This window comes from Manis javanica, chromosome 3, assembly GCF_040802235.1.
Source record: "Manis javanica isolate MJ-LG chromosome 3, MJ_LKY, whole genome shotgun sequence".
NCBI lineage: Eukaryota > Metazoa > Chordata > Mammalia > Pholidota > Manidae > Manis > Manis javanica.
Window position 1 is genome coordinate 206,346,068 of NC_133158.1, and position 23,123 is coordinate 206,369,190.

At 38.4% G+C, this 23,123-nt stretch overlaps 1 protein-coding gene across 2 annotated transcripts in view; it reads left to right on the plus strand.

Moving 5' to 3' along the window:
• The first annotated feature begins 659 nt into the window (after window positions 1-659).
• Window positions 660-23,123, plus strand: part of PIWIL2 (piwi like RNA-mediated gene silencing 2) — a 59,576-nt gene continuing 37,112 nt past the window's right edge. For both annotated transcript variants that reach the window (XM_017653847.3, XM_073232668.1), the window contains exons 1-13: window positions 660-852; window positions 2,437-2,524; window positions 2,665-2,803; window positions 3,301-3,483; window positions 4,098-4,208; window positions 6,957-7,074; window positions 7,554-7,678; window positions 9,391-9,471; window positions 9,768-9,881; window positions 18,653-18,841; window positions 19,411-19,495; window positions 20,194-20,283; window positions 21,743-21,883. In XM_017653847.3, coding sequence (XP_017509336.2) covers window positions 661-852; window positions 2,437-2,524; window positions 2,665-2,803; window positions 3,301-3,483; window positions 4,098-4,208; window positions 6,957-7,074; window positions 7,554-7,678; window positions 9,391-9,471; window positions 9,768-9,881; window positions 18,653-18,841; window positions 19,411-19,495; window positions 20,194-20,283; window positions 21,743-21,883 — 1,656 coding nt within the window. In that variant the 5' untranslated portion in view covers window position 660. The remainder of the gene's footprint in view (window positions 853-2,436; window positions 2,525-2,664; window positions 2,804-3,300; window positions 3,484-4,097; window positions 4,209-6,956; window positions 7,075-7,553; window positions 7,679-9,390; window positions 9,472-9,767; window positions 9,882-18,652; window positions 18,842-19,410; window positions 19,496-20,193; window positions 20,284-21,742; window positions 21,884-23,123) is intronic.

The window sequence follows — 23,123 nt, forward strand, 5'->3', positions numbered from 1 at the left end:
TACCTAGGAGAGAAAAGGTTATTGAATGTCACCTGTGAGACTTAGCTGGTATTGTAGACTCAAAGCAGAAAGGGCCTGTACCCTGGACACCACAGTTCTGGTAGAGTTTGAAAGAAGAGTTTTATAGAAAGGAATTGGATAAATATTCAGAGAATCAATTGAGGAGACCAAAGAGGAGGCAGAATCATTGAATGTTAAAGTAGACTGGAAAAAAATTAGGACTGTGGTAGAGGAAAGAGAGGCTGCAACCAAAGTGAAACCCATAAATACGTATTGATTGAATAATTTTATGATATGGACATGAACCGAACTCATGCCTGTATATAAAAAGTGCTCCCTTCAACAGCAGGGAAACTTACAGGACTGAATATTCTGAGATGTTGTTTGGGTAGGAAATATGAATTCAGGGAGGATTTGGCTTCTAAGGGACTGCTGATGGAGAGTGTTTAGAATATTCTGAGCTGAATAGAAGCTTTTGAAGTGAATTATGATACAAGCCAGTTGTATCACTGGTTTGACCCAAAGTAACTATTTTTTTTAGTGCTTTGTGAATCTGTCTTGGAGGAAAAGAAAAACAGTTGGGAATCTTTAATATTTATAAAATGCTGACAGGTTGTTAACCAGAAAAGAATCAACACCCATGTCCTCTGCAGCTTTTCAATGGATCCTGTCGGACCACCCTTCAGGGACTCTTCTCATGTGCACCCATCTCATGGTGGATGGGTGCCAGGCTCTTGGCCACAAGCTCCTAAACGTTTGGACTCAGCTCTGGGCAGGGCAGGACCTGCAGGCAGAGGCCATGTATTTAGAAAGCCAGGAAACCCAAGCCCACGGAGTGGGCCACCACAAAGGGTAAGAGCATGTCTGGATATGCAATGGCAGCATACAGCTTATCAGCAGAGGAAATAATGGACTTCAAAGTGCTTAGGAAACTGTGAAGCCTTATACAAAAACAAGGGTTGGTTTTTATTTGTATTTTTCATTTAAGGTACAGTTGGCCCTTGAACAACATGGGTCTGCTTATATGTGAATATTTTTCAATAAGTATATTGGAAAATTTTTTTGAGATTTGCAACGATTTGAAAGAACTCACAGATGAACCATGTAACCTCAAAAAAATTAAAAGTTAGGTACGTTATGTGCATAAAATATGTAGATATTAGTCTATTTTAGCATTTACCAGCATAAAATCAACAGTAGGCTATTAGTAAAGTTTTTGGGGAGTCAGAGTTACACACATATTTTTAGCTATGTTTTAACACCCCTAATCCCTGTGTTCAAGGGTCAACTGTAGTCGCATCTTCTGGACATGTATTTCAAACTCTAGAGTTGCAAGTCCAGAAAAAGTGCCTCATAGTGAATGCTGGACAGTCTTGGGTAAATGCTTTGGTCCTTTAGCTTCTAAAAGTATAACATACATACGTACATGATTTAAAGCCTTTTGTTCTTTTCTGAGTGTTTAGATTTTTCATTGTGGTTTTGGCTCTATGGTATGAGCAGCCACTCCTGCTTCTGAGATAATAATTGTTAAGAGTGGTTCCTTTTGGAAGGCTCTTTGCCCAAATCTTAATGAAGAAGAATCTTAACCTATTCCTGCTGCTGTGTTATGTTGCATGTGTGTGCATTCTTCATGTCCTAATTACATAGTAATTTTAAGATTGTTTTTGACTATAAGTAATACATCTCAAAGAATAAAGAATTAGCAAATATAGGAAGAACCTGATAATGCACTTATAGTAATTTTAAGCAGGGTTGACATGTCAAATGTAATGCTTTTCTGTAAAAAGAAAATTTGATGACAATAATCTCGCACTTTTATCAGATAAATTGCTTGAGTCTGTATGTGGCAGCTCTCATTGGTGTTAACAGCCATAAGCTTTCAAGACTGCTACACGAAAACTGTAGCAAGTTTTGTGGGAGGTTGTAAAGCAACAACCCAGCCTCTGATACCATTATATGATCCAGCTTTTTTTTGAAAAATTTATTAACCAGTGTACTTGTTCCCTCTTACCTTGGGTGTGCAGGAAATAAACTAGAAAAATAGAGAAGTGAATTTTGTTCTGTTTCCTTCTGTCTAATGGTATCTCAAATCATGGACTATAACTATATGATGAAAAACCTAATATGACATACAGGTATAAGTGTTTTTTTTAACTATGTTTAAACAAATTTTTATGAGATTTTTTTTTATCCTTTATTCTTATAACACAGAATTGGAAAATTTTTATTGTTTACCAAGACTTTAAAAAAACCATCAGTGTTTCTGGGTGTTTATTTGTTGTTGTTAGAAATATCTTTATATTGCCTTCTTAAATACTTCCTTAAATGCATTACAGATGGGTCTCACTTCCCATCACTGAAATAACACTGTTATTTCATCTTAGAATAAAACACATTCTCCATCTTAGAATATGTGTATTCTTTGACTCTCCACAGGAATCTGGGGGTTTGGTCTCCATGTTCCGGGGGCTTGGCCTTGGAACAGTGTCTCAGCCCCCTCTGAAACAAGAAGTGCCTCCTTTAGGTATGTGGAAAACTAACTTGAAAAAAATGAGGTCATATGTATGATTGTTTTGTTCTAAAATTCATAGCTTATCTTCAGGAAAATAACTGTACAGCATGTTCAGCTCTCAGATATTGTTGGGGTTTGGTCCTTTCATTCAGGTAGAGGCATTTTAGGTCGAGGCTTGACCACCAGTATGGTGCCCAAAGACAAAGAAGAACCCCATCCCGTGTTTCTGGATCCTTCAGTGTTGGCAGTTGGGGATAGCAAGATGGCCGAGGCCTCCGTTGGTTGGAATAGGTGGGTAAAGTTGCCTTCTTGGGGAACCTCAAGTTGAGATGAAATACCTCTATTATAAAGTCCAAAGAGAAACTCTAAAAAGGGTTGTGCTTTCTCACAAACAAACAATGCATGGTTTTATATTTCAGAATGGGTTTTTTCTAAGGGTGATCAGTGGCTACTGATCAGTCCAGGGAAAAGGGTAACCAGTAGCTCTCACTGGGCAGTTCACAACTTCTTTTGCCCTTTTAAGAAATTAACCTGATTGTGGCGTTTCTTTGACCTGGGTGAGTCACGCTTCTCTCTCAGTTCTATGGAAGTTGGCCTTGAGAGTCAGTATTAATGGCAGTTGGTAAATGAGTCATGTTTGCATATTGGATGTGGAGAGAATCCCAGGGCTTGGGTCCCTTTTGCCAGCTCCTCCAGAAAGAGAATATAGACTGGAGGAGCCATTTAAAAGGGGTATAGATAGAAGCATGTTAAAGTAAGTCCTGATTTGCCTCTCTTCGACTTTACAGAATTCGTGGAAGAGGGGATACAGATGTGTTGTTATTACCACTGGGAAGAGCTGCCTGTGGTGTAGGCAGAGGAGTATGCAGGGCTCCGGACACACTCAGCCTGGCCTCTCAGGATCCTGCTCAGCTGTCTTCACCTCCACCTCCTCCCCTGTCCTCACTGCATTCTCTAGAGCACAAAAGAAAGTGAGTCGGAACGCTGCCCTGTGTGCTTGGTAATGATGTGGGAGGGGCCTCCTCACAGACTTGTGAACTCGGTTTCTCTGTGTCTGAAGTCCCATCGGCGGTAGGTACTGCACATTGTGTTTTTTTGTTTTTGTTTTTTTTCCAATGGGAAGAATGACAAAGAGGTGGGACAATCCCTGCTGAAGTGAGATGGGGCTAATGATACAGGTAGTTTGTACCAGAGAGTGGACTCATGACTTTTCTTTCCCTCCCAATTCAGTACTAGACAATTCTTTGTCATGTTGGAGGTAAGTAAATTATTTAGAAAATATTGCAGCAGTTTGTCTTTATAGAACTAATGCTGGTGTTCTCAGTGAACTGGCCTAGTTTATTCCAGTGATACTACTAGGACAAACTGGGTGACCTTCTCAAATTAGAGACTGCTAAGAATTTACCTTCTAGCCATCAAAGCTTGCTTTTGTGTGTCTTCATTCTTGGTTGGTGTCAACAAAGTCTGAAATATCACTTCCCCCAATCTTTTCTCCTTTTTTTTCTTTTTTTAATTTTGGTTGTATGAGTTGTTTGGTTTTTTTTGCTTTTGGTGTAAGTGGGTGCTTTTGTTTTTTATTTTCTAGAGAGTGTTTTGTGAAGCAAGGATCAAAAGGAACACCTCAGTGTTTGGGACTGAACTTTATCAAAATACAGTGTCATAATGAAGCAGTTTATCAATATCATGTGACTTTCAGGTATTCACAGTTTTTCTTCCCTATATTGTTCACTTCTTAGAGAGTAGTAATGAAATAGTTCCCCTGGAATAACTGAATTTTTTTCTGTATAATTCCTGATGGCCTTCCTCCCCACCAAATACTGCATGTATTCAGATCCTTGCAGTAAGTTTAAGTAACTTTTTGCTATATTGCCAGTCCAGATTTTGACTTAATAGGTGTAGGTTTATGCATGAGGTTAAAGGTACATTTCCATTTATAGACTCTACAGCTTATTTTGTATCTGTAATTTTGTATTCCTTTTCTGAAAGAGAGCCCTCTCCCCGCAGTGGCATAAGATCCACAGTCCACAAACCTGGATCCTCCCTGAATGAGTCTTGTACCACGATGGCTCTCCAGTGACAGTCTAGGGTTAAATTTGAGAATGAGAAAATGAAGGAAGTAACTTGAATTTTGTATCAGTAACTTCAGGATTTATCACACCTTAAAAAAAAACATGAATACATGCTAGTTTGTATTCTTTTTTAAAGTCTCAAGAGAGTCATTAACTGAGGTTATTAGCTGAAATTGTGAAAAATGAATGAGTGTTTTGAAATACCTGTGGAGGATGTAGGAATATAGAAGACTGACTTTTTGGAGATACTACTGATTGGTGCATGAGAAGGAAGTAGAGTAAAGGAAGAAAGGAAATGTTAGGAAAAGTGCCCTGAAGACAGGTTATAACAACCAAAGGCAGGGCCCAATGGAATAAGAGGAATAGTTAACTTTGGCCATAGTGGAAAAATAATTTGCTCTCCAGAGAAGGTTTCTTTGTTGATCTTGTAGGAGGTTTAATTAGAGTTTATGGACAAAAAATAGACTGAAAGAACAACAGAGAGTATAGGCCACTTAGATAAAACGTGTAAGAGAATGAGAAATGGAATGACAGCTCAGGAGGGTAGCAGGATTGCCTTAAAGGTTTCTATGAGGTAAGAAAGCAGAGCTGAGCACATGCTATGGGTGAAGAGAAAGAGTGAGAAAAGTGTGTAACTGGACCCCTGAGAATGGAAGCTGGTGGATCTTGGCCTGTTCTAGAATGTGAGGGAAGGGAGTGGGCATTAATGAGAGGGAAGAACCCTGTCTCTGGAAAGGGATTAGCAAATGCTAATGAAACCGAAGTGTGAGAGTCCTGACAGGAGAAGACATAAATTCTATAAATTTTTGGGGATCAACAGTTGTGAGGCTTAGAACCTCACCCCCCATTTTGAGAGAAATCTTCTGCATCCGCGGATGTTTTAATGCCCTTGTCTATCTTGGATTAACACATAGTCTACAGGCACACACCTGATCATCTACAATTGCTCTCTTACAACACTAAACTATGTTTTCTACCTTTATCTTGCATCTACCTACCACTTCAGCATTTTATTAAAAATAAAAATAATAATAATAAAGGGAGAAATGTGGGATCCACATATAAATCAAGTATAAAAATCAAACGAATATTCATATTTGACCTGATTGTTTATAGTTCATAATGCGTGATCAAAACCGAAAGTTTCTGTGGTGACTGCCCTTGCACTGTTCACCATGTAAGAACTTATTCACTATGTAAGAATTTGTTCACCATGTAAGAGCTTGTTCGTTATGCTTCAGAAGATTGGAGACTGACGAGAATTAGGCTTGAGATGGATTAATGATTGTGCATTGAGCACTGACTCCCCTATACAGAATTTTATTGTTGTTAACAACCATTTGATCAATAAATATGAGAGATGCCCTCTCAAAAAAAAAAATTCTATAAATTTTGAGACTGTGGATGTGGACCTTTGAAGCCACAGTGTGAAGAGGATGCCAGGCCACTGAGAGGATGTATTACAGTGGACTGGTCATCCTGTGGCTTCCTCATACTACATGGAGTCTAGAAAAACAAATTTAAGTACTGTGTTTAGGGCATAATGCCATGCATGTATGTGAATTTTTGAGGAAACATTTTGAAAGGTTAGCATGTGAGCATTTAGTTTTGGGGACAACTGTATTGGATTACCACTTTTTAAAATCTTTCATCGTGTATTTGAATGTACTTGATTGTAGCCTTGGATTTGTTTAAACTTAGCAGTTGCAGAGCAAGGTTGTGTGTTGTAATGGGACAATGATATAAAGTAGCTACTGAAGTTTTTCAAAGCTGTAACAGTGAGTCAATAAAAAGTTGAAATTGCCATAAGTGAGAAAAAGTTGGAGTAAAATCCTATTTTAAAAAGTTAAAAAATGTTTAAAGTGTGTGTATCTCTGTAGACTTTAGAGCTGGGATTGCTAAACTACTGCTGGCCTTCTGGGCAAATATGGCCTGCTGCCCATTTTGTAATAAAGCATTGCTGGAACACAGCCATGTTAATTGGTTTATGTATGGTCAGTGGTGTTTTTGTACTATGTTGGCAGAGTTGAGTAATTGAAGCAGGAACCATATGGCCCATATAGCCTAAAATGTTTACAATCTGGCCCATTACAGAAAAAGTTTTCTGACTCTGGTCTAAAATTTATAAGAATGTACGGACATGTTAAGGCAGTTGTCTTCAGGTGGTGGAATTATGGGTTATTTTATTTCCTGAGAGTAAGTATCTTTGGGTGAAGGTCCTGGTTTTAATCAAATCTTTGAATTTTTAAATATAACCACTAGATGGAGCAGTAGTTTCAAGTGACGGCCACTCTAATAACAAACCACTTGCACAGCTGTTGGAAAGACTGCTCTTTGAATCAAATGGAAGTAAAATGCTCTTTTTTATTTTTTAGTCCCAGCGTGGAGTGCAAAAGCATGAGGTTTGGCATGTTAAAGGACCATCAAGCTGTCACCGGAAATGTCACTGCTTTTGATGGAGCCATTCTTTATCTGCCTATTAAACTTCAACAAGTGAGACCAAATAGGAAATGTATTTTGGGAATGAAATCTAAGAGCGTTCTGGTGCTTTGAGTGGTGGGAAATCATAGACTCCATGATATTTGAGTTACACTTTCCTATTCTTAGAGGGAAGGCAGATTTCTCCATAACAGAGAAATGAAAAACTGAGATACTTTTACATTTGAGTTCTGCAAGAAGGAGCTTCTCACTGTAAGAGGAATGCTTGGAAGCCTTTGACCTCAGTAACAAAGAGTGGTTAAAGATTTCAAACTCAAAGGCATCTAGTGCTAGTTCTGCCTTGGATTTCTCTTACAAAGTCTTTTCTTAAACCCTAGTGGTCATACTGTGATGTTGCCCAGTGTGGACAGCAAAGTGAGGGGGAAGTAAAAAACATGTTTAAGATACCTTAGTGTTTTCTAGAACATAGTTGGATTAGGTTAAGGCTTGGTAGTCTTATAATTTCTTTTTACTTGCATACATTTATTTGTTAGGTTCTTGAGTTAAAAAGTCAAAGGAAAACTGATGGCATGGAGATCAGCATTAAGATTCAGTTGACAAAGATCCTGGAGCCGTGTTCTGATTTGTGCCTTCCCTTCTACAATGTTGTTTTCCGTCGGTGAGAAAACAGATGAAGTCTTGTGTTCTTATTTTCTGTCTTACATTTGTAGTAATGCTTTTCATGAAGCTTGGGTGGTATTATACTATAGTGCCTATATGTTAATGAGTTTGGAAACATTTAATAAATAGATAATGTTGAGGCCAACTTACTCAAAAATTGTCTTAAGTGATTGGCTAGATTTGGGTAAATGAAAGTAGGTTTGGGGTAGCTGGATAGGGGGATGGGTTCCTTTGGATTCATTTAGGAACTTTAAAAGCAGATGTTTATAGTGCATATTTAATGGTGTTAGTGATGGGCTACTTGAAGAGACAGTGTGCAAGCCATACCTGGGCTATTTGTGATGAGGATAAAAGCTGCTGCATTTCTAAAGACCAAGCACTTCTTACCCTCAGGAAAATAAGTGCCCCTTTGTGATTTCCAGTGGTTCATAAGAACATAAAGGGCTTGGGGGAAGAAAGGTGGCAGACCCTCAAGTCTGTTACAGTTGCAAGGGCATGAGGGAGGACTAAGATTTGCAGAGCCCACTCCTGATGGTGTGGTCATCTCTGCGTTTGGCATCCTGGCTGGGCCAAGGACCTGGGTCACCATCACCCTAGGCTGTGTGTGTGTGTGTGTGTGTGTGTGTGTGTGTGTGTGTGCGCGCGCGCGCGCGTGTGTGCGTGCGTGTGTGCGTGTGCGTGTGGTGTGTGTGTGTGTGTGTGTGTGTGGCATCCTGGCTGGGCATCACCATCACCCTAGGCTGTGTGTGTGTGTGGCATCCTGGCTGGGCATCACCATCACCCTAGGCTGTGTGTGTGTGTGTGTGTGTGTGTGTGTGTGTGTGCGCATGAGTGTGTGTGTGTGTGTGGCATCCTGGCTGGGCATCACCATCACCCTAGGCTGTGTGTGTGTGTGTGTGTGTGTGTGTGTGTGTGTGTGGCATCCTGGCTGGGCATCACCATCACCCTAGGCTGTGTGTGTGTGTGTGTGTGTGTGGCATCTTGACTGGGCCAAGGACCTGGGTCACCTTCACCCTAGGCTGTGTGTGTATGTGTGTGTGTGTGTGTGGCATCTTGACTGGGCCAAGGACCTGGGTCACCATCACCCTAGGGTGTGTGTGTGTGTGTGTAATGGGGTGATGCCTGACACAGGAATGGAGTGTTTTTACCATCCTGGGAAATGGAGCTCAAAACTAGATCTTGACCTGTACAATCCAAGAAATATGATTTTCAGGGGTTGGGAGGATGTAACATTTTTGCTGGAAGAATTTTTTTCCAGCCCTTTAATTTTTGGATATAGTTCATAATTTTTAAACTTTAAAAAATACTCCCTAATTTTCATCAAACTGTTATTTCCCTCTTTCTTTAATGAAACATAATCTAAGGTGAACAAACATAGCTTCCTTTGTGAGACTGATATTCACAAACTTAGAAATTGACTCCCTTGACTTCTTAGTTAATGGTGAAAAATAGGAATTGAGCCTGGAAAGTCAACTTGACTTTTGGTTACCTAGTAAGTAGGAAAAGCTGTAGTCAGCTGCATATACCCCAATATAAATGCTTTGATAGTTTTTAGTTTTCTTTTGGCAAGGGTGTTCTTAGCATAAAAGCTACATTGTGCCAAGAGTACCAGTACTTCTTACTCTTAGGCAAAGGAAAATGTAGCTCAGAGTAACAGAGTTCAATTTTTTTTTGTTCTACTGGAAAACCCATTCTTGCTCTGTATTTCAGGGCAATGAAACTCTTAGATATGAAGCTTGTGGGGAGAAACTTCTATGACCCTACAAGTGCTATGGTCCTGCAACAACACAGGTCAGTGGCGATTTCCTCTTTTTCACTTTTGAATGTTCTGGAGAAAAATTTTTTATGTGATCATCATATTTCAAAGAAAAATCTCAGCACTGTTTTATGATAGATACAATATATCTATTACATGTTTTCCATAGTTTACTATTTTAGTAAGTTCACAAAGGTGTTGATTTAATTTGTTCCCTGGAGCTTTCTCATTAGGGAGGAGTGGTATTTGCTTACAATATTGTTTCACGTCAGGCCTGGAAGTATCTATGGTTCTCTTAAAACCCCGAAGTAAAGTTCATCTCTCTCTCCAGATTGCAGATCTGGCCGGGCTATGCGGCTAGCATCCGGAGGACAGATGGTGGTCTTTTCCTGCTAGTGGATGTCTCCCATAAGGTCATTCGGAATGATTCTGTGCTGGACATCATGTGAGTGAATGGTGGACTCTTAGCTTTAACAAGCAACAATTTTTTTAGCTGTTCAGCAGTGGCTTGTAATAAGGACCAATTACCATTGTTCTGTTGGGTTTTAAATTGCAGAACAGATTAGGAATACTGAATAGATGTGCTCGATTCCATAAGGCCAGTAGTGGAGTTAATTGCTCAGTTATATGGCAGTTCTATTTTAGGTTTTTGAGGAACCTCCATACTGTTTTCCCTAGTGGCTGCACCAATTTACATTCCCCCAGCCAGTGCACGACAGTTCCCTGTTCTCCACATTTTTACCAACACTTGGTATTTCCTGTATTTCTGTTACTACCCATTCTGACAGATGTGAGGAGATACCACCTGGCTTATTTCACTTAGTGTAATACTCTTTAGGTCCATCCATGTTGTTGCAAATGGCAAATTTATTTTTTATATCTGAGAATATTCCATTGTGTATATGTTCCACACCTTTTTTATCCATTCATCTGTTGAAGCACACTTGCTTTTTATGTGTCTGTTGCTCATCTGGATGTCTTCTTTAAAAAATGTCTATTTGGATCTTCTGCCCATTTTTTAATTGGGTTGTTTGTTTTTTTGGTTTTGATTTGTGTATTTTATATATTTTGGATGTTAACCCCTTAACATCCAAATGATAAATCATTTATGAAAATATTCTCCCATATTATAGGTTGCCTTTTTGTTTTGTTGATGATATCTTCTGCTGTACAGAAGCTGTTTAGTTTGATGTAGTCCGACTTATTTTTGCTTTTGTTTTCCTTGCCTGGGGAGATGTGTCCAGAAAAAAAATTGCTCAAACTTAGGTTTAAGAGATTTTTGCCTATGTTTTCTTTTAAGAATTTTGTGGTTTCATGTCTTATATTTAGGTCTTTAATTCATTTACAGTTTTCTTTTGTGTATGGAGTAATCCAGTTCCATTCTCTTGCGTGTCCTGTCCAGTTTTCCCAACACCATTTGTTGAAGAGACTGTCTTTTCCCCATTGTATGTTCGTGGCTTCTTTATCATGTTTATTGATGACATCAGTATGGCTTGTAGTTTAGCTTGAAGTCAAGAAGCTTAATACCCTCGACTTTGTTCTTCTTTTTCAATATTGCTTTGGTTATTTGGGGTCTTTTGTGGTTCCATATCAATTTTAGGATTATTTGCTCTAGTTCATTGAAAAATGTTGGTAGGGATTGCCTTGAATCTGTAAATGGTTTGGAAAAGATGGCCATTTTGAGAATATTAATTCTTCCTGTCCATGAGCATGGGATAGGTTTCCATTTGTGTTTTCTTCAGTTTGTCTCATCAGTGTCTTATGGTTTTCAGAGTCCAGGCCTTTCACCTCTTTGGTTAGGTTTACTCCTAGGTGTTTTATTTTTTTGTGGTGCAATTGTAAATGGAATTGTTTTCTGGAGTTCTCTTTCTGTTTGTTCATTTTTAGTATATAGCAGTGCAACAGGTTTCTATATATTGATTCTGTATCCTGCAACTTTGCTGAATCCAGGCAGTTTTTTGGTGAAATTTTTAGGATTTTCTATATATATAGTTTCATATAATCTGCAAATAGTGACAGTTTTACTTCAGTACCAGTTGGCTTCCATTGCTTCTGATGAGAAGTAGGTGGTTAACCATATTGTTGCTTTCTTATGGATGAGTCATTTTCCTCTTACTGTTATCAAGATTTTCTTTTTCATTTTGGATTTTGGTAGTTTGTCCATGATGTGTCTAGGTGTAGTTCTCATTGTTTTTATCGTATTTGGTATTCATTGACGTTCTTGGATCTGTAGGTTGTTTCTCATCAAATTTGGGACATTTTAGACCACTGTCCTTTAATACTCTTCGTCTCCTGTCCTTCTGGGAGTCTCATTACATGTATGTTGGGATTCTTGATACTATCTCACTATTTTGAGACCTTTGTCTTTAATCTTTTTCTTTCTCTTTGGATTAGATACTTTATGTTGATGTATCTTTTTTCTTTTGTTATCATTAATCTACAATCACATGCAGCGAACATTATGTTTACTAGGTTCCCCCCTTCACCAAGTCCCCCCCTCAATCCCCATTACAGTCACTGTCCATCTGTGTAGTAAGAGGCTGTAGAATCACTACTTGTCTTCTCTGTGTTGCACAGCCCTCCCCGTGCTCCCCCACATTATACATGCTAATTGTAATGCCCCCTTTCTTCTTTCCCGCCCTTATCCCTCCCTTCCCACCCTTCCTCCCCAGTCCCTTTCCCTTTGGTAACTGTTAGTCCATTCTTGGGTTCTGTGATTCTGCTGCTGTTTTGTTCCTTCAGTTTTTCTTTGTTCTTCACTCCACGTATGAGTGAAATCATTTGGTACTTGTCTTTCTCCGCCTGGCTTATTTCACTGAGCATAATCCCCTCTAGCTCCATCCATGTTGTTGCAAATGGTAGGATTTGTTTTCTTCTTAATGGCTGAATAATATCCCATTGTGTATATGTACCACATCTTCCTTATCTATTCATCTACTCATGGACACTTGGGTTGCTTCCATTTCTTGGCTATTGTAAATAGTGCTACGATAAACATAGGGGTGCATCTGTCTTTTTCAAACTGGGCTACTGCATTGTTGGGGTAAATTCCCAGAAGTGGAATTCCTGGGTCAAATGGTAAGTCTATTTTGAGCATTTTGAGGAACCTCCATATTGCTTTCCACAATGGTTGAACTAATTTGCATTCCCACCAACAGTGTAGGAGGGTTCCCCTTTCTCCACTTGAGGTATCTTTATGTCAGGTTTCTGTTTCTCTGTCAAGTTGCCCTGTTTGTTGACTTGTCATATCTCCCATCATCTAAGCCCTCTTTGAATAAATTTTGTTGACTGCTTTTTTCCATGATTATTTGTCACACTTGTCTGTTTCTTTGCATATGTAATAAATTGTAATAGGAAACTATAAATATTTCAGGTAAATGTTGTAGCATGTCTGGGTTCTCTTATTCTTCTGTATTTTTAGAAATTCTGACTTGTCCTTCCTGGAGCTGTGGACTCTGTATCCTCTGTGGTATGCAGCTTCTGATGTTTCTGCTCAAATTTTCTGTTCTTTTTAGCCTAGCTTCTTGGGACTATATACCTTTGTATAGCTTAGTGGTTTAGACAGTGTTTTGGGTAGAGGTTGTACCTTCATGGTTGAGTCCGTAAGGCTTCCATCCTCTGCTGATGAATCTGTTTGTGGGTTGAACAACCCATTCAAAGTTACAGGTAGTTCTCATCACTGTCTTAGTTCTCACATTTAGCCAGTCTCTCTCTTGGCTCTCTTCTGAGTAGATAGAAGCTTTCCAGTCAGCCAAGGATGTGTGATGAGCTTATCTTAAGCCCTTTTATGGCTTTCTGATATCCAGGTCTGCCTGTTAAATTTAAAGCTAGTTTGCTGCTTGCCCCAGCCTTGACTATAACTTTGGGCTAGCAGAACTTGGGTTTTCTCCATTGTCGTTTGTAGCTGACTTGCCATGCATTAGCATGCTTCCTCTAAGATTGTATTTTCCCACTCTGGCAGATAAAACTACCATTCTCAGTGACTTACAGGGCCCCAGGAAGAAGGTCACAAACTCTGCTATTTTTACCAAAAACTTTAGCAGTTGTTAAAAAAATAAGTGTTTCTCAATTTGTCTGCCTTTTGGTCAATTTTTCAGTGTCCTAAAATGGTTTTTTTTTTTTTTTTTTACAGTTTTGCCTAGTTTTATGCCTAGTTTTATGCTTAATTTTTGTAAAGAATTGCTAACATCTTCATACTGCCATAATTCCTTTTTTAAAAAAATTTTTCTTGAGGTATAATGCCACAAAATTCACCATTTTTTCATTAGTTTTTAATATATAGACAAATCATACATTTAAAAATGGTAAAAGTAAATAAATATGGTCACTAATTCCAGAACATTTTCATCACCCCAAAAAGAAACCCCTTACTTGTTATCCCTTTTTATATTTCAAATGCAGATTTTTTTCAAAACTTTCAGATTCAGGGCCTTTTTCATTAATTTGCCAACTGCTTTCTGAGGTCTTTCTGTTAGACTCAACTCTTTAGCTTAATTATCTTCTTTTATTTCTTTTATTACTTCTCTTCTGTACATTATTTTATATATATCTTTTCTCTTTGGACTTCTGTATCTGGGTACCCCTTATTTCATCATACTCATCACTTTGTTCACTTTCTCAGAGTACTAAGACAGTGGGCGCTCTGTTTAAGAGCTGTGTACCAATTTGTTAAACCCACTTTTTAATTCATAAATTTGATTTTCCAGCTGAGATTTGCTGTCTCCATTATCTTTGCTAAGATTTCTGAAACTTTGCTGTCATGCTTCCACCTAAACACAGTCTCTACTGCTCTCAAATTATTGTCCTTTTCTGGATTCAGTAATTTTTGAAAATTATTGAAAATAAGAATTAGAGTCATAATATGTTCCATTTTACATATGCTAACTTTTTTCTGTTCTAGGAATTAGAAAACCTAGTGTTAGATTTCTTTATTTTTCCCTTTCTTGCCAGAATGTTTGTGTTTATGTTTTAGTCATTATTTACTTTTTGATTTTTAAATGTGTTTAGTTATTATGAACAACTTAAAACACAAAAGTAGAAAGAATAGTATAATAAACCCCACATCCCATTTTGCGAATTCAGCACTTACCAACTCATGAACAACCTTGTTTCATGTACTTTTCTACCATTTTCCCTCATCAAATCAAATTATTTTGAAACAGATCCCAGATGTCTTACTTCTTTTTTTAATTAAAGCATTATTGATATACAATCTTATATTGATTTCAAACGTACAACACAGTGGTTCAACAGTTATCCATATTGTTAAATCCTCACCCCTTCTAAGTGCAGTTAGTCTGTCAATGTAGAAAGAAGTGACAGAATCTGACTGTATTCTTCATGCTGTATTACCATCCCTGTGACCAACTTATATTGTGATTGTGAATTATAGTGCCCCATTATCCCCCCCTCTCCCTCCTTTCCCTGCTGCCCCATCCCTTTCCCCTTGGTAACCAGTAGTCACTTCTCAGTGTCTGTGAGTCTACTGCTGTTTTGTTTTCTGTTTTTATATTCCACAAATAAGTGAAATCATATGGTATTTTTCTTTCTCCACCTGGCTTATTTCACTGAGCATGACAAGATGTTTCATATCATTAGCTATTAGGGAAATACAGACTATAACTACAGCAAGATAGCAGTACACACCTATTAGAGTGACCAAAATAAACAATTGTGAAAATACCAAATGCTGGTAAGGGTGTAGAGGCCCTCACGTACTGTGGGTGAGTATGTAAAATTCCCACTCCAGAGAATTTTTTAGCAGCTTCTTGTAAAACTAAGCATGTGCTTTATCATATCCCACAATCACATCTTTGGGCATTTTTCCAAGAGAAGTGAAAACTTAGGTTCACACAAATGTTTATAGCATCTTTATTTGTAATAGCAAAAAAAGTGGAAATAACCAAAATGTCCTTCAATAGGTGAATGGTTAAACAGATTGTGCTACATCCATACAATAGAATATTACTCAGCAACAAAAATGAATGAGCTATTGATATACATAACAACCTGTAAGGATCATAGAAGAATTAAGCTCAGTGAAAGCTGTCAGTCTCAAAAGGGTGCATAATAACATTACATTTATATAGCATTCTCAAAGTGATAAAACTATAGAGATAGAGAATAGGTTAGTAGATGGATGTTAGGGGACAGGGAAGAAGTGTGACTGTGATGGAGCAGCATCAAGTAGTGCCTTTATGGTGATACGGGACATTTCTTTGTGGTGGTAGCTACCTAAACCTATGAATGAGTTGAAATTGCATACACCAATCAATGTATGCAAAAAATGGTGAAAACTTAATAAGGTTTATAGTCTAGTTAACAGTATTTTGTACCAGTGTGGATTCCACACATGAGATTCTGTATACAAATTTTGCAGCTTCCCTTGGTTTTATAATTATTTCAAAATATATTTTTGAAAAGACAATTTTTAATGCCATTATGCCCTTCATCACAAGAACCTTAAAGTTCTAACCTCTTAATCTAGTAATTCCACTTGCTGGAAAACTGTCTCAAAGAGGTAGTTGTAAATATAGAAGAATCCTTATAAAAGACATTTATGCAGAATTACTTGTAAGAGTGAAACAGTGGAACTATTACTCAGAAAGTAACAGTCATAAAATTAAGGTATCCTCCACTTAGTGAAATAGTATTGTGCAACCACTAACATAGTTGAAGGATCTGATTAAAAATACTTTTGTTTTTCTACAATGTTACATGCATTTCATCACAGTTGTGAGCTATACATAAACATAAATATGCCCTTACTGCCTCTCTATGTAATGTGTATTTGAATAATTCTTCCAATAGTGTTTTTTCACCTTAGTGTTATCTAGTAAATGTCTTAATTTTTAATACTTGTAATTATTGGCAAGAAAGTATATTCATAGTGCATAATATTTTGAAAATTTTTTGACCAAGTATGTATACTTAATTTGGTCACTTGAAAAAAGTTTTTGTCAGTGTCCCTTTAAAAATTTTTAATTTGTATACTTTAAAAAATTTTGCTAGATTTTAAAACATATATAAAATTTACCATTTTAACTGTTTGTAAGTATACAATTCAGCATTAAGTGCATTCACAGTATTGTCCAGCCATCACCACTATCCATTTCCAGAATTTTTTCATCACCCCATTTAGAAGCTCTATAGTACCTCCCAATGACATCTGTTTTTATTATTTTATTTCAAAATTTATATTTATGCTTATTACATAAAATTTTTAAAATACAAAGACTAAAATAAGTTACCCGTAATCCTACCACCCAGAAAAAAGCATTATTGACCTTTGGCAAAACATTTGTATTTTGGCATTCCTTGGATGAAAATTATATGAGATGTTTAATTAAGCAAATAACATTTTTCCAAAAACTCCATTTATATTTTTTTTAGAAGTCAAAGTGAAATATTGAAGTCAAGGTGAAATATCAAAGTAAAAAATTATTGATTTTTTATTTATCCTTCATAATTAAATATTGAAGTAAAAAGATATTACTTGTTAATATCTTAACAAGTAAGATAAGATGACCTAGTTCTTTATCTCCTGCATTCTTTATTTCTCAGTCTGTTTTTAGCTCTTTGTGCCTGCCTTGTCCCTCCTTCCTACCTCCCTTTTCTGATGCAGATACAATTAGGGGAACAGGATTTGGTGAGAGAAAATTAAAAGTTGTCATAAAGGTTCTGAAAATAAATTACAGCTTGAAGTGTGTTTTAAATATGGATTCTACATTTGGGTTGCTTTTGACTTCCACAGTCACATATATATATTGTGAACTATCTTTATGGCCATCTCTCCTCTGTATTCAAACTAGCAGACAGAAAAAGCCACACTTTTATGTGGATCTTATGGCGATACTAGTGATCTGCTCATTTAACAACAACAGACACACAGACACAAACACACTGCATCAGGTATGTGCAGTGACAATGACAATGACAGAGAGGATATTTGCAAACAGTTCTGTTCTCTGTGGTGGGCACCGTTCTGAAGCGTTTCATATGTATGAAGTCAAGGAGTTCTCGCAGCAACTCTGTTAGGTACTTTTACTGATCCCACTTTCACATAAGGAGACCGAGGCGGCACAAAAAGGTTGAATAACTTTCTCGAAGCCTCACAGGCCAGTAAGGCAGAGCCAGGGTTTGAACCCAGGCATTTTGGTCCCAGGGGCTGTAGTCATGTTGGACTGTTTTGGGTCTCTGATGGTTTTTCAGCACTTACTGCAGTCTTTCTTAATTAAAATAAGTTCTGCAGGATGCTAATGACCCAGAATGGTAATGGATGTTTGGTGACAGAAATGAAAAGGGAGGAGGGGTCCATGGTTAAATGAACTGAAGGTAAAGAAAGCTCAATATGCTTCTCTCCTTGAGCAGTCTGTGATAATAGATGTTGTGAATCTCTATTAATGGGCTATAATACGCAGAATGGACTCAGCTTCAACTCTGATTGTGGAACCTTTTTCACCCTCTCATGACCTCTCAGGAGCCAGCTTTTCTGAGGATGTACCCTGGGTGACGATGGCCCACAGAAAGTCCAAGCTCTGATCCTTGACTTAGGAGGGATTTTACGTCTTGTCTCTGCCAGTCTCAGCCTGTGCGCACTACCTTCTGACCCTCTTGCCTCACCCTTCTCAGCCCCAGATCCCTTTTGTCCTCTGCATCCTCCTGCCTGTGCTTGGATGTCACTCAGTCCCCACCCCAGTGTTTCTGCCTGGCACCTTCCCCCTTCCAGTGTCAGCTGCCTCTGTAACTTTACTTGACTCCCTGAGAGCACATTCAGACATGCTTTCTGTGTTTCCTGTGTCACCTTGTTCAGTGCACTGTCAGGCCGCCATGAGCACGTTTCTCTGTGAGTCTTCAGTGCGCTCACCAGTGCTGTCTACTGATAGGTTCTCGTACTTCTTCCTTCAGTTAGAAAGGGCAGATACACTTGAAAGAATGTTTTATTGTCTTTCTCTGGATTCTGTCCTAATGATGATACAAGATAATTATTCTGATTCTTCAAGTACCTTATTTAAGCAATTCAGTGAATTGGACTAATTGGTAGTTGCTATTTTTAACTTAACTTTTACCCTTTTACTACTTTTATTGTTTTTGGTAGTTCAGAGATTAGAGTACCCGTGAGTGATCATACCCTTGAGTACTTTTTTGCAACCCTATCCCCTTCATATTGCACTGTGTATTCAAATATGACTCAGAAGTCCTATGTCTCTTTTCAAGGCGTGCCATGTATCAGCAGGACAAAGAAAACTTCCGGGATGAATGCACTAAGCTTCTGGTTGGCAATATTATCATAACCCGCTACAACAATCGTACCTATCGTATAGACGATGTGGATTGGAGTAAGACTCCAAAAGACAGCTTCACAGTGTCTGATGGGAAAGAGATTACATTCTTGGAGTACTACAGGTAGATGGAAGAGGCTGGGCTTGGAGTGGGATGTGGTCTGTTACTCTCTAGCGGGGTATGAGTTCCTTGTTAGCATGCATGGGACACTTAATCGCATTGCTGATGCATCTAAAATTGAATGAGTGTGTTTGTGGGATTTGACTTGAATATGCTACCTTTACAGTTTTACCACTTCTAGTAATTTTGAAAGTTACTTCATAAATTAATCTGAAGGCTTTGAATTGTATTTCTTTTGCTGGTTTGGTTAGAAGTCTGGTTAGAGTTATTATATTCAAGTCATTAATCATTTGACTGTCACTTTGCCTTTCTACCTGCCTAAGCTCTTTAGCCTGATGCAGTTTTAAAAAAATGCTTTCTTGGACTGTTAGCCTATTTCTCCTCCACTTAATTGCAACATTAACTTGAGCCTGCTTTTCCAGTTATAAATAGGCTGGATATTTCCGATGGATCCTTGATGTGGGTATTATAAAAATTGTGTGCATCAGTCCTGGTTAAGAGACTCAGACTATGTTGCTATAAGTATAGTGATGCTGATTCTAAACTATTTTCCTGCCTTTGCTCTGCTTTAGCAAAAACTATGGGATCACTGTTAAGGAAGAAGACCAGCCACTGCTGATCCACAGGCCCAGTGAGAGACAGAATAGCCAAGGGATGGTGAGTGGGGGTGTCAGGGTCACACTTCCACCTTAAGTTCTTCATCTCTCAGCTGCTCTTAGCCTTCTTTGTGGCTCTGTGAGCTGTGGAGCAGTGCTCACAGTATAGGTGCAGAAGCTGTGCAGGGTTTGTCCGTGTCATCCAGCTGGAGGTGGATTGCTCACATTGTTGGATTTGCTTTTGAAGTCCCCATAAAGAGGAGCTAAATACCCATATGAGCAAGTTAGGTTAAGGAATAAGGAAATTTCCTGCTAAAGAAGATTTAAACACTGGATTCATTAGGGAAGTTACAGACTTGTGAACAGGGCTGGGGCTGGGGGAGTGTGCCTTGACACCTGAGTCCTTCATCTGATGCGTGAAGACTGAAGGTGGACAGGCTAGGATAAGATGAAGGCACCAGCATGATAGGCTGTGTTGTCTTAGCTTGTCTGGAGGCCTGAGAGGGAACAGAATTTTTTTTTTCTACTTTTTCCTCTTCTTTTGAAACAGTTTCAGTATTTTCCCCTTTATCTAGTACAACAGGTTGTAGTACTTTGACTGAGGGAGAAAGGGTAAGACTTGCAGCTGCCCTCTTCTCTGGGGTTTTATCTGCTTTAGTTTGCCAGTTGTGTCCTGCAGGATACACCCTGGGCATGGCATAGCTGTGCAGGTCAGGGGACCTTTACTGCCTTACTTTTCCCTCTGGTCTCTCTTCAAAGCTGCTGAAAGGTGAAATCCTATTGCTTCCTGAGCTTTCCTTCATGACTGGAATCCCTGAGAAGATGAAGAAGGACTTCAGAGCCATGAAGGTGAGCAGTGCCTGCTCTGAATGGACAACCTTTGGATAGCAGGTTGAGCTGGAACCAGGCCAGACTTGCCTCGTTACCTGGGCAGGTCCGTTCCTCCAGGCTCCAGTGATCCTTTCTGTAAAACATGACCTATGTCCTTTCCCCCGCACTGTGACAAAATTGATCAGAACTGCCGCTTACAGGTTGTTAAAGCAGGGGCATGACTGGGTTATAAAGTAAAAGGGAACAGAGGGTTCATTCTTCACTCTCACCAATCAAATGGATGGCCGAAAATTGGTCATATGATCATAAATGAGGTTCTTTGAGAACATGGAGTTTTTCTAACATTTTTGTAAGCCTTCAGTTTATTTGAAGGGGTGGAGGAGGTAATGCAGCAGTCAGTCAGCGAGTTAGAGGATGAGGTAAAAGGATAGAAGTTTCTCTCGTGGGGCTGAGTGTCCTGGAATGTTGGACCCAGTCCTGTAGGAAGTAGCTGAGGAGCAGAGATGTGGGTGGCAGCAGGACTCCAGATCCAGCCATCTCCGAGTGCTGCTTGCAGTCCGTGGGGCTTTCCGCACTTGAGCTGTGCTGCTGCTTCACTTCTCCAGTCCTTGCCTGTCTTACCCTTAGACCCATGCTTGCCTCAGATGCCACATGTTATCTTTAGTAACATCGTAAAGAGCCTGAAGTGAAGCTCAAAATTCCTGTAAGAGATTTCTTTCATGTTTACCTTCTGATACTTCTGCTTTTAATATGTAGGTCAAGGCTCTTTTCCCTACAACTCCCAGTTGCCTAATGACTTTATGATCACAGAGGTATCTATATAGCCCTGTAGACTTACTCTAATGACTGCCTCACAGGGAGCAACAGTGGTACAGTTCATTAGTCCCAAAAGAATAAAGAACTCACTTTTGTGAATCAGAATCTTCATACACACATGTCCGGATACTCATTCAACAATAAATATCTAGAAAGCACTACTACGGGCCAAGCACTGGACAAAGACTTGTCTTGTGGTGTTAGTAAATGGCAGTACAGTATGATATGAAGTAAAAGATTGGATGTGTTCTTTATTCTCTTATGTTTAGCTTTGTGATTGGTGCAGGGCATTTTCCCCCTATTTTTTCCAAAAATTAAATAGGTGTAGTCAAGTCCCCATTACTCCTATCTCATAGACTCTCTTAATTTTAAATTCAGAACTTGGCGTTGAGAAAGAGATAAGCTTTAGATGTCATGAGGGAGAAAGGAACAGTAACTTTTAAAATTCTTACCTTTATGATTAAAGTTTTAACCTTGTACCTCTTTCACATTTCCCAGAGATGTTTATTAAAGTCCTTGGAGATACTTGAAAATTTCTACAGATTTCAGTGGGAAGGAGGTTTCTTATGGAAACATTTTAGATACATTGGGGTTTATTTTAATTTCATATTGGAGAAAGTAATATTTGTAACGTACTATCTCCCATTTTAATTCTATTCAGGATTTGACCCAGCAGATCAATGTGAGCCCCAAACAGCACCATTATGCTTTGGAATGCTTGCTACAAAAAATCTCAAAAAATGAGACCGCTAGCAATGAACTGACACGCTGGGGACTCTCTCTGCAGAAGGATGTACATAAGGTAAACCGGAAGCTCTGATGGGGCAGGGAGCAACCATAACCAAACATTTAGAGCTTTGTAAGATTAGCTGATAACTTCCTAACTTGTCTTTATTTTGGAGCTTTTGGTTTATTGTTAGAGAGAGAGAGAGAGAGAGAGAGAGTGAGAGTGAGTGAGTGTGTGTGTGTGTGTAACTTTATTTTGGAGCTTTTGGTTTATTGTTATAGAGAGAGTGTGTGTGTGTGTGTGTGTCTGTCTGTCTGTCTGTCTGTCTGTCTGAGTCATAGTACTTAAATTTCCTTTGACTTAATTTGGTAGTATCTCTTACAGACATTTCTTCCCTGTTTCCCAGGGATCTGAGCTGTTAATTTAGAGTCAAATAGATAGCAAAAGGAATATTGACTTAAAATTTACCTCGTTTTCAGTTTTCCAATCCAAATTATTCTTAAAGTTCTATATGTCTTTTCTTGTGGCCCACTGCTGGCAGTTTGCCTGAGTCCACTGTGTGTATCTGTGCAGTGAGACCATAGTGCAGAGAAGCGCAAGACGGTGGTGAAGTCTTTGTCCTTTCAGGAACTTGAGTCTCAGTTTTGCCACTTGCCTTCTTGGTTACTTTGAGCAAAGTGCTTGAAGCTCTTAGTTTCTTTATCTGTAAAATAAGGATAATGATTGAGTTAAGAGAATTAAATGGTAAAATCTTCACCATAGTATCTGACACATGGCAGGTGCTCAATAAATATTAGCTTAATACTTTTCACCTTTTTTTGAGGTTATACCAAAAAAATTCTACCTTTTCTCTAGTTCTCTTGCACTCTGAATTGACGACCCTTAAAAATTCTTTTTTTAATAAAGGTAATGAATAGGCATTATGGAAAGTGTTGAAGCTTTAGAAAATGTAAAGGAGGAGATAAAAACATCAGTAATTTCATCATCCAAAAGTAATATCTCAGTGATTCATTTTAGACATGTACAAAAGACATTTTCAATGTATTTCCTTCCTAAAACTTTTTTCTGCAGAATTAATCTTTTTCTTAATGAAATTGTGATTATACTGTAGATGGTTTTGCATCTTGTCATTTAATATTATATCTTGACCATGTTTTCATGTTATTAAATACTATTTGAAGATGTAGAAACCATAAGCCAAAGAAGAAAAAAGTTTACCCATAATCTTGCTATATCAGAATGACCACTATTAACATTTTGGTACATCTACTTCAGTAGGTTTGTTTGTGTACACATGTGTGCACACACTCATAGT